Consider the following 12067-nt stretch of genomic DNA (forward strand, 5'->3'; position numbering starts at 1 on the left):
AAGATTTAATTTCTTCTCCCTGACTTTCAATTCTCTTTCCAAATATCTTGCCGGTTTCCTTCACAGCTTTCTCAGTGCACAGACTGAACAACATTGGTAGTAGACAACGTTTCCCTTTCATGTCCTTTGATTCTTATAACTGCAGTCTGTTTTCTGTACAAGTTATAGATAACCTTATGCTGCCTGTTTTTACCCCAATTAACTTCAGAATTTCAGTATGTATTCAAGCCAACATTATCAATAGCTTTCTCTAAGTATACAAATGCCATAAACATAGGTTTGCATTTCCTTAATCTATATTCTAAGATACATTGTACAGTCTGTATGGCTTCTCATGTTCATACATTTCTATTATTATTATGCCTTGTTTTACAATTTATTTTCATTTTCCCATAAACAAATATTGTACGCTAAATTTCACTTTCATTTACTTTTTGTTCCTACCTGTCCATAAATTTTCTTATACGTGGTAGAACATCTTTTGTACTTGTGCATCATAAGACATTACAATACATATGACTATCTGAGTGGTGGAGCAAAGTGAGTATGCAAATACCAGTCATTGTTGAGCTTTGTCTGGAAGCTCTAACTTGTTTGAGTTGACAAAATTAAACAAGCTGATTGTTTTCATGTATTGAGAACAATTGTTATTTACTCAGAAATTTTTGTTAAATAGTGGATTTAAACAGCACCCTAGATGTTTTTGTTGTTAATAATCAGCCACTGTCCACTAATAAACTGAAGACTGTAAGAGGGGTACCACTAGAATAGCAGCAGCACATGTGTGTAACCTGGCACAAGTGGAATGCTGACGAGCACAGGTGAGAGAGTGATGAATGTTCGTCCCACTAGCATATGCCCTGACTGTGAACTGAGGACAGCCTCCTTCAACATCAAAAGTACTGTGAAAGTAAATCACATCTACAGTGAGGATGTATCAATGTGTACAATGAGAAAATTACCATGATTACCAACAAAAAAAAAAATTGCAAGGTCCAACTATATAAAGGCATAAAATTATGGCTTCAGATTTTACCATAATATATGAACAATAATGGGACATGTAAGTAAAAAATGAAATTACTGCAGAGAAACAAAATTAATTTCAGGGTTCTTTAGTGTCATAGTATTATACTCTATATGTACTAGTGTGATATCTTCATATGAAATAAATTATCTTTATCTACTCTGAGATATTTAGAATTCTGTTATTTTACTTACCTAAAATGCTGCATATTGCAACACTCATTCTGTTCATGGATGCATCGTAAAAAGTACAGAGAGAGTTCATAACAAGGCGTGCACAGCGGTACTTGTCAAATGACACATCTTGTAGAATTCTGTCACTACAAAGTGTCAATAAAGTATTCTTCTGAAGCTGAAACAAAGAATTTGATCATCATCGATCTAAATTTGATCCCTGGTAAGTATTTTAACAATTACAAATCAAGATGTCCTATGGAACTACACATTCTGTTTCTATGACAGCCCCATACAGCCTCAAAAATGTTTGATAAGCATTTGACAAATACTCTACCCAAATTTGAAAGAGCAGTCAGCCTTTAAGATGAAAGACATTAAAGTACATTAATAGGCCAGGCATTTTTATCTGTCTGACTTTTTAGTTCTGAAATGCTTGAATTAAGGACGTGTGAAACTTTACATTATAAATTACTACAAAATGTCCTACACTAATTTATGAATCCCACAGTTGAATACTGGAAAACATATGAAATTTTTACTCCATTTGTCTCCAAGTTACGCAAATTGTTATCAACAGGAAACTGTAGTTTGTGCATCATCTTTTAAAGATTGTATTCCCCCTTGTAACAACTGAAAAGTTATTCACAATGATGCACTACTGCGACATCCAGAGGTCATCATCATCATAAATGAAATGTAGAGCAATCAAGAGAACTTTCTAACTGTGGAAGTACCCCACAGCAACTGACATCTTACATGTTTGCCAATAATATATCTTTGATCACAACAATCAATAAACTTTAACTTACACAAGGAGCACCAACATATCAGCGTAAATATGAGCTACTTTCACAAAGGTAACAGCAGTAGTAAATGACCTCCTTATGGTACTAAATGGATACGTTTAAGATCCCACCACTCCAGTGATAGTGAGATGGAGCCAGAGAATGGTATCATTATTATCTGTACAACTCATACATAGTTCTGGTTTTGGCAGCCATAAGCATATGGGTCGCAGCAAAGACATCCTGTATGGATGGTCATTACCTCTCTTTTAAGGCAATTCTTGCTTTCATCCAATGGTAATAATTTTGACTAACATTACTTGTAGTCACAAAATCCACTCTCTACTGTGTTTTTATCTGCTGACTTTCCATCAATCTTGGTTTCCACATGCTGTGTGGTTTGTGACAGTAACCTGCCTAGTTTAGTGTCAGGCTATGGCACTTACGTGGCAATGTCGACAGGACCACAATCCATCACTCTATCTCTTCTGCGGTCAGCAGAAGGATCCCCAAATTGAAGTTATGTTTGTGGTGCATCAAGAAACAGGTCCGTACTGCTAGTTCTGTAGTTTTGGCTGAGATGCATGTAACACATTTTTTTTATTAAGGCATAAATACAGTGCAGGCACAGTGAAGCTTTCCTTCAAGTGGTCAGCACTCAACGAGAGTGAGAAAACAGACATGTAGCCTATTATGTGGCTCATGAAATGTGGTGGCTAGCTATGTCACAATGTAGTGCCAGATCTAGTGGTGAGTGAAAGGCATGTGCTCATACACACTCAGCATGCAGCTGTGTCCTTAGACCAGGCAGTGTAGCGGGTCTGAGGTGTGATGACAACTACTGGTTGGTGGGAACCATCTCAGTGTTTATCAGAGTGTGTTCATCTCCCACGTGGAGAGTCCTGAGTTCGCATGATGGTGAGGGAGATGGAAGGATGGTGTGTGTGTCTGCAGGGAGAGAATCAGTATAGAGACAACAGTTCTGTATTATTCCATCAACTTGGACAATAATGTGGGTGCGCCCACATATCTCTCTCAGCTTGGCATTGTCTCATAATATTTCCACTTGCGGTAGCAAATGCAGTGTGCAGTCTGTGACACATACGAGGCAACGTATCTCAATGTATCTCATAATGGTAGATGCCCACAAACAGCAGCCACTACTGTAATCATCATGCCATCTTACCTGCATGATTCTCTTGGGTACTAAAGGGCAAAATTAATACACACATCAAAAAATGTTTTGCATCACCCTGGTTCCCAGAACTCCTGATGATGGATGTTGACTGAGGATACTGTAACCCAGACACAGTCCCTTTGACTGTTCAGAGATGCCACTAAACCTGCCCAAAGATGTAAACAACTATGCACGAGCAGCGCCTATTAGACAGAGGGGGTCCGACAGCTGATCAGTTCCAGTCACTCCACCAGGATGGAGGCACATGGCTCGGGTTGTCTGTAGTTCAACCATGCCCCGCCTCGACGGTCAATATCATGGTTCGATCGCATCCACATTGTTATTTTGTGCCAGGAAGGGCTCTCAACAAGGGAAGTGTCCAGGCATCTCGGAGTGGACCAAAGCAATGTTGTTCGGACATGGACGAGATACAGAGAGAGACAGCAACAGTCGATGACATGCCTCGCTCAGGCCGTCCAAGGGCTACTACTGCAGTGGATGACCGTTACCTATGGAATACGGCTCAGAGGAACCCTGACAGCAACGCCACCATGTTGAATAATGCTTTTCAAAATTGAAGTGCGCAATAGGTTGCATGATGAGCAACATCACTCCCGATGTCCATGGTGAGGTCCATCTTTGCAACCACGACACTGTGCAGCATGGTGCAGATGGGCCTAATAACATGCCGAATGGACCACTCAGGATTGGCATCACATTCTATTCACTGATGAGTGTCGCATATGCCTTCAACCAGACAATCATCGGAAACGGGTTTGGAGGCAACCTGATCAGGCTGAACGCCTTAGACACACTGTCCAGCAAGTGCAGCAAGGTGGAGGTTCCCTGCTGTTTTGGGGTGGCATCATGTGGGGCTGATGTATGCTGCTGGTGATCATGGAAGGCACTGTAACGGCTGTACGATACGTGAATGCCATCCTCTGACTGATAGTGCAAACAATATCGGCAGCATACTGGTGAGGCATTCGTCTTCACTGACGACACTTCGCGGCCCCAAACAACATCGTTCGACTAGAGTGGCCAGCATGTTCTCCAGACATGAACCCTATCGAACATGCCTGGGATAGATTGAAAAGGGCTGTTTATGGACGATGTTACCCACTAACCACTCTGAGAGATCTACGTCGAATCGCCACTGAGGAGTGGGACAATCTGGACCAACAGTGCCTTGATGAACCTGTGGATAGTATGCCACGACGAATACAGACATACATCAATGCAAGAGGACATGCTACTGGGTATTAGAGGTACTGGCATGTACAGTAATCTGGACCACCACCTCTGAAGGTCTCGCTGTACGATGGTACAACATGCAATGTATGGTTTTCGTGAGCAAAAAAAAGGATGGACATGATGTTCATGTTGATCTCTCTTCCAATTTTCTTAACAGGTTCCGGAACTCTTTGAACTGAGGTGACGCAAAATTTTTTTTTATGTGTGTACCATGTGATCCATGATCAGATTTCCTCTGTTCCATATACGAGAACTTGGAATTTGTTGGGACTAAGTAATAGCCAGTACTTCTGCTTCTATTTGGTTATAATTCATCCATGCCACTGTTAGTGTTTTAGATGTGTATCTAATTGGTTGTTTCATGCCACTGAGGACCTATTCTATTTTACAAAGCACCTTTTGCCAGGGCTACACAACTCCCTGGCATAAATGTGGCCACGTGTGGAGCAGGTATCAAACAAAAGCATTGCCTGACAAGTGGCATACACTGAAATTTGACTTACTTTTACCGCAGCTAATTAAGGGGTTAAGATATCCACACAACATCTGGTATAAATTTTTCATAATAAATTATCTTGCCTAAGAATGACTGCAGATTCTTCAAACCTTTGGGCCCAGGGAGTCTGTCAGTTGCTTTATTGTCAGCCTGTTACCATCTTTGCTCAGTATGTGGTCAAGGTGTGGAACACTTGTTGGAAAAAACTACTTTTACTTAATTTACATTCTTGAATAGACACTCTTTGACTGTCACAATTTTACTAGTAAACTGTTGAAGTATTCATGGTAAAGTTCTCAAATTTACTGCCCTCCAGAAAAGTTCTTACACTCAAATTATTCTTGGGACTGAGAGCTGGCTGAAACCCAAAGTGGAAAGCTCTGAGATATTTAGCGAGTTGTGGAACATATATTGGAAAGACAGATTATAGACCATAGGAGGGAGAATGTTCATTGCAGTTGACAAAAATAGTGTCTCTAGTGAGGTTGAAGTTGAGTGTGGCAGTGAAGTCATCTGCTCGCGTATCACAGGTGTAGGTGAAATTAAGTAATTGTTAGAAGTTTTTACTGGCCAACTGATTCTGCTGTGACAGTTCTAGAATTATTCAAGAAAAGTCTATGATCAATAGCACATAAATACACAGATCATGCAATACTAGTTGGAGACGTCTTTAACTTGCCGAGTATAGACTGGTATGGTTCAAATGGCTCTAAGCACTATGGGACTTAACATCTGAGGTCATCAGTCCTCTAGACTTAGAACTACTTAAACCTAACTAACCTATGTACAACACACACAACCATGACTGAGGCAGGATTCGAACCTGTGACCGTAGCAGCACTGCGGTTCTGGATTGAAGCACCTAGAAATGCTCAGCCACAGCGGCCGGCATAGACTGATATGTCTAGGGATTCATTGAAGGGGTACAGATAGACAGTCATGCGAAATCCTTTTGAACACATTTTCTGAAAATTGTCTTGAGCAGCTAGCTCGGCAGCCCACACACAATGGAAATATCTTAGACATTGTAGCTACAAATAGGCTGGACATTATCAACAATGTCAGTACAGAAACAGGGATTAGCGATCATGATGTCATAATAGCAATTATCATTACAAAAGTTGATAAGTCAGTCAAGAAGGCTAGGAGAGTGTTTCTGATAGACAGAACAGATAAGCAGTTATTAACATCTCACTTAGACAGTGAATTGACAACATTTAGTTTCAGTAAAATGGATGTAGAGAAATTGTGGGCAAAGTTTAAGCAGGTTGTAAATCGTGGTGTGGAAAGTTACATGCCTAGTAATTGGATAAAGGATGGTAAAGACCCACCATGGTTTAGTAACGAAGTTTGGCAAATGCTGAGGAAGCAGAGGCTGTTGCATTCTAGGTTCAAAAGGGGACATACAAATTACGACAAGCAAAGGTTAGTAGAGATTCGTGTGTCTATGAAAAGATTTATGCTTGAAGCATATGAAACTACCACTATTACACCTTAGCAAAAGATTTGGCAGAGAACTCAAGAAAATTCTGGTCATACGTAAAATCGTTAAGCGGGTCTAAGTCTTCCATTCAGTCCCTTTTCGACCAGTCTGGTGTGGCAGTTGAAGATAGCAATATGAAAGCAGAAGTTTTAAATTTCACGTTTAAGAAATTGTTCACATAGAAGAACCATACAAACATACTGTCATTTGACCATCGGACAGACTCCCATAGGGATGATACAGAAATAAGACTAACTGGCATAGAGAAACAACTGAAAGGTTTGAAAACAAATAAATCACCAGGTCCAGCTGGAATCCCAATTTGATTCTACAAAGAGTACTCTACGGCACTGCTCTCTTACATAGATTGCATTTATCGTGAATCTCTCACCCAGCAGAAACTCCCAAGTGTCTGGAAAAAAGTGCAGGTGACTCCAGTATATAAGAAAGGTAAAATAACAGACCCACAAAATTACAGACCAAGATCCCTCAATTCTGTTTGCTGCAGAATCCTTGAATATATTCTCAGTTCGAATACAATAAACTTTCTTGAGGCTAAGAAGATTATGTCCATGAATCAGCTTGGTTTTAGAAAGCATTGCTTGTGCGAAACTCAGCTCACCATATTCTCACAGGATATACTGAGTCCTATGGATGAACGGCAACAGACAGATTCCATATTTCTAGATTTCCGGAAAGCATTTGACACCGTGCTCCACTGCAGGCTGTTAACGAAGATATGAGCATATGAAATAAGTTCATAGATATGTGAGTAACTCAAAGACTTCTTAAATAATAGAACCCAGTATGTCATATTTGATGGCAAGTGTTCATCAGAGAGACATGAGTATCATTAGTAGTAACCCAGGGAAGGGTGATAGGACCGCTGTTGTTCCGTAATACATACATGATATGGCTAACAGGGTGACCACCAATCTGCAGTTTTTTGCTGATGATGCCATGGTGTACGGAAAAGTATCCAAGTTGTAGGAAGATACAAGACAAATTAGACAAAGTTTTTAGTTGGTGTGATGAATGGCAGCGAGCCCTAAATGCGGAAAAATGTAATGCGGATGAGCAGGAAGAACAAACCTGTAATGTTCAGATACAGTATTACTAGTGTCCTGCTTGACACAGTCCAGTCATTCAAATATCATGGGGTAATGTTGCAAAGTGATACGAAATGGGACGAGCACATGAGAACTGCAGTACAGAAGATGAATGGTCGACTCTGGTTTATTGGGAGAATTTTAGGAAAGGGTTGTTCACCCGTAAAGGAGATCACGTGTAGGACATTGGTGTGACCTATTCTTGAGTACAGCTAGAATGTTCTGGATCTGTATCGGATCAGATTGAAGGAAGACATTGAAGCAATTCAGAAGTGGGCTGCTATATTTGTTACAGGTAGGTTCGAAAAACATGTAAGTGTTACAGAGATGCTTTGGGAACTCAAATGGGAATCCCTGGAAGGAAGGTGGCGTTCTTTTCGAGAAACACTATTGAGAAAATTTAGAAGCTGGCTGCAGAATGATTCTACTGCTGCCAAAATACATTGCACGTAAGGACCATGAAGATAAGATACAAGAAATTAGGGCTCATACAGAGGCGTACAGAAGTTGTTTTTCCCTCACTCTATTTGTGCGTGGAACAGGAGGGGAAGTGACAAGTAGTGGTACAGGGTACCCTTCACCACGCACCATATGTTGGCTTGTGGAATATCAATGTAGATGCAGACCATAAACTGTAAGTCTTTTAAAGTGCAGAGGTGTTGCTCCCACACAGACGCAGCAACTATTATGTCACTTACATGGTTTGCAGCTTGGGGTACCCTTGCTTTAAATGCTTTAGGTATATTTTGAAACATTGTGGGAGCACTCACAGCACCAAAAGGCAATCTATTATGTTGGTACCAGCAACCCACCAGACCATCACAGGGGTAGCACTACGTATCTATGGTTGGACAATTTGCACGGCAAAGCATAATAAATTACATGCAGAAACCTCCAGCGTGATCAGTCTATTGATGGAAACCATATCAAAATCTAAATCTACATCTATGTCTACATACATACTCTACAAGCTACGGTATGGTGCGTGGTGGAGCGTACCTTGTATCACTACTATACATTTCCTCTCCTGTTCCACTCGCAAATAGAACAAGGGAATAATAAATGCCTATAAGCCTCCCTACAAGCCCTGATTTCTCTTCTCTTGAGGGACAATGAGTGTTTGCATCAGCGACATATCCTAAGTCGCACATGTCCTCTTGATGGTGCGAAAGAACAGTCACTTCAAAGGAAATATCTAAAGCGAAGAAGCAGAGGCAGCCAGATAATCTCTGAGATCTCCTGTCTAAAATGAATTTGTTAGAAGACATGGACTCACATGGTTCTTCTCAGGACCCTCCAGCTATAAACCTTGGACTTGTTATTAAGATATGTCACATCAACAATGAACGCATAATTAAATCAAAATGCCAAGTCTTACAGAAGATTTTATCAGAATATAACATTAATGTTGTTGCTGTTCAGGAAACACATACTGAACATGAAGAGCAAATGAATCAGATAGGAATAATTCCTTGCTTTGAATTACTAGGAGCAACATACCACCTTGCTTATTGAGTGGGAACATTCATACAATCGTCAATCAAGAATGCAGATCTATGCTGTGTATCTGATTTCAATGACATCCATGAAGTTACAGTAAAAATAGGATAACCAACCAATGGCCTCCACAATCCCGGTATCACAATACCCTGCCATATACCTCGTAGATGTTAACAATCACCATACCCGATGGAAGCATAAGAAAAGTGATGAAAATGGTGAAGCTGTTGCAAATTCAGCAGAAGACAATAGCTTATATTTGGTGTTTGATGCAAAGTATACAGGAACATCTGTATTGACAGCTTGGAGACTGGAGTTTAAAATCCCAATCTATGCTTTGAAACTACTAATGAAAATAAATTACCTCTCCAAAATTTGTGGTGACTTCCCACACAGCCAACACCGTCGAATCTTAATAGAAATAGGGACAAATATTCTACTTGTCTCATCCTTTCCACAAAGCAGATGGAACTTCAGAAAAGCAAAGTGGGATGTATTTGCTAAAAATCTGGGCAGATGTCTCAGTCACCCCCCCCCCCCCCCCCCCCAAAAAAAAAAAAAAAAAACACCTGTGAAGCCTGTTGGAGCTACGAAACGTGCAGCAAAGAAGGCAATCCCTAGTGGCTACTGGAAGCAATATATTCCAGGTTGGAATGAAACAACTGAGAAACCATATGATGAACTTCTAAAAAGTGAGGACCTAGAAATAGCAGATAACCTACCTCATAACTTCAATACAGCCAGATGTATCAGGCGGACAGAGACTGTTAAGTCAGTCAGTTTCCAAACATCAAGTACAAAAGTATGGTCATTACTAAGGAAGTTAGATGGAAACAAAATTAAAGTACGAAACAGCACTCACATATCAGCTACTAGGATTGCATCACATCTACTGTACACATCAAGAGCATCAAGGAATAAAACTCATACAAGATACATCAGATACAAACTTACAATGCTCAAAAAGAACACTAATGAACAACCTGATTTCTCACAAACTTTCTCTATATTTTAAATTTCTGCTGCTCTTAAAACTCAAAAGCCTGAAAAAGCACAATGAAATGATAGAATCCCCCCAGAATTTCTTCCACATAGTGGGAAACGTGCAAAAAATATGGCTGGCAGATTTCTTCTCTAACATTATGATATCTGATTCAGTTCCACAAAAAATGAAGCATTCAAAAATCATAACAATACTCAAGCCCAGCAAAGCATCAGACCAGCTGGAGAACTATCAACCAATAGCACTATTGAGCACTACTTATAAGTTCCTTGAAATAATCCTATATAATTGGATTAGTCTAATAACCTTTCTGAACCTTCCTAATGAGTAAGCTGGATTCTGACCAGGATGGAACTGCGCTGATTAAGTCTTATCCTTAACAACATTTATTGAAGCAGGATACCAAATGAAGCAGAAAACATCAGTTGCTTTCATTGATCTAAGTGCAGTGTGTGACATGGTTTGAACGCATGGACTGCTTTATAAATTATTACAACTTGTCCCATGCAAACAGACAACAAAACTAATAGACAACATCTTAGCTGAAAGAATATTTACAGTAACTACAGAAAAAGACACTAGCTGCCCAAAAGCATTGAATAATGGCTTACCACAAGGATCCGTCCTTGCTCCTCTCATGTTCAACTTTTACATATCTGATATTCCTCCTACACAGTACAGAGAGTTTGGCTATGCAGATGACTGGCAAATAGCTACCCAACACAAAACCTCTGAAACAAATCCTAATTCTGATCATGACATCTTAAGCCACTATTTCTGTAAATGGAGGTTACAGCCAAATTCAAATAAAACAGGAGTTTCAGGTTTTCATCTGTCCAACAGATTGGCACACAGAGCCCTCAATGTCTGTTTTGAGGGTGACAAACTTCATCATAATAAGCATCCAAAATACCTTGGGATCGTGTTAAATAGGGCACTTTCTTTCGGGGAGCACTTGACATGCACACCTGCTAAGCTCAAAACCAAAAACAATGTTCTCCATAAACTATGTGGCTCTTGTTGGGGATTGTCAGCACATTCTCTCTGGGTATCAACATTTGGATTGGTATACTCAGCAGCAGAGTAGTGTGCACTGTCTGGCTTAATAGTTCACACATAAAAAAGATATAAGTAGGTTTTTGGACAACATGGTTGTGGAGAGAAGCAGCGATTAGTATGATTAATCAATAATCCATAAACAGTCTTAATTGGATTTATTATTATTATTATTATACCGCCAACCGGTTTCAATCCAACGTAGGGGTCATCTTCTGGGCGTTTACACCATTGGTCGACTGCTGGTGGTGTCACTCCTGTCTACATAACGGCAGGGTATCACAGGAGGAATGATCAATATTCGGGAATATGACAGAAATGATCATTCGAGGCAAAAACATGATACTAGAAGCAAAAGATCCTTAGTAAATATGAGCACTAAAATGCAAACCTTAAGAGCTATGAGGACTACTACATCTTCAATACTGTGAAACAAATTTATATTAGTGCAAGCTCTTTCCTTTGGGAGGAGGTAGTATGCACTAAAATAAGAAAAAAAAAATTGTATAGTAAACATAGGATCTAAAATGCATTCCTTAAGAGCTATAAGCACTTGTTCAGTAGAACAGTTGTATCACAGTAGCAAAGATGAATAAGTGTATATAGCTCTTAAGGGGATGCATTTTAGAGCCCATGTTTACTAGACCTTTTTGCTTTGAATGATCATCCCTTTCATATCCCTGAATACTGACCATTCCTCCTGGGACACCCTGTATGGAGAATAAGAGCGGACCTATCACACTTTCCTAGGGAACTGCTGACAATACCCTTGTCTCTAATGAACACTCACCATTGAGCACAACATTCTGGGTTCTATTACTTATGAAGCCTTCAAGTCACACACATATCTTGGAAACTGTTGTTTGGACCTTCCTTAGCAGTCTACAGTGTGGTGCCATGTCCGGAAATCTATGAATATAGCATGGTTTGCTCGATATCAAACAATAAAAAGGTAAGCTGATTTTTGCATGAGTGATACTTTCTATACCTGTGTTGGTTTG

The 12067-nt window shown here is 39.9% G+C and overlaps 1 protein-coding gene across 1 annotated transcript in view; it reads right to left on the minus strand.

Moving 5' to 3' along the window:
* Positions 1–12067, minus strand: part of LOC124556627 (protein zyg-11 homolog B-like) — a 222705-nt gene that overhangs the window by 36230 nt on the left and 174408 nt on the right. Inside the window, exon 9 of the mRNA XM_047130596.1 lies at positions 1222–1378. Coding sequence (XP_046986552.1) covers positions 1222–1378 — 157 coding nt within the window. The remainder of the gene's footprint in view (positions 1–1221; positions 1379–12067) is intronic.

This window comes from Schistocerca americana, chromosome X (genome assembly GCF_021461395.2).
Source record: "Schistocerca americana isolate TAMUIC-IGC-003095 chromosome X, iqSchAmer2.1, whole genome shotgun sequence".
Lineage (NCBI taxonomy): Eukaryota > Metazoa > Arthropoda > Insecta > Orthoptera > Acrididae > Schistocerca > Schistocerca americana.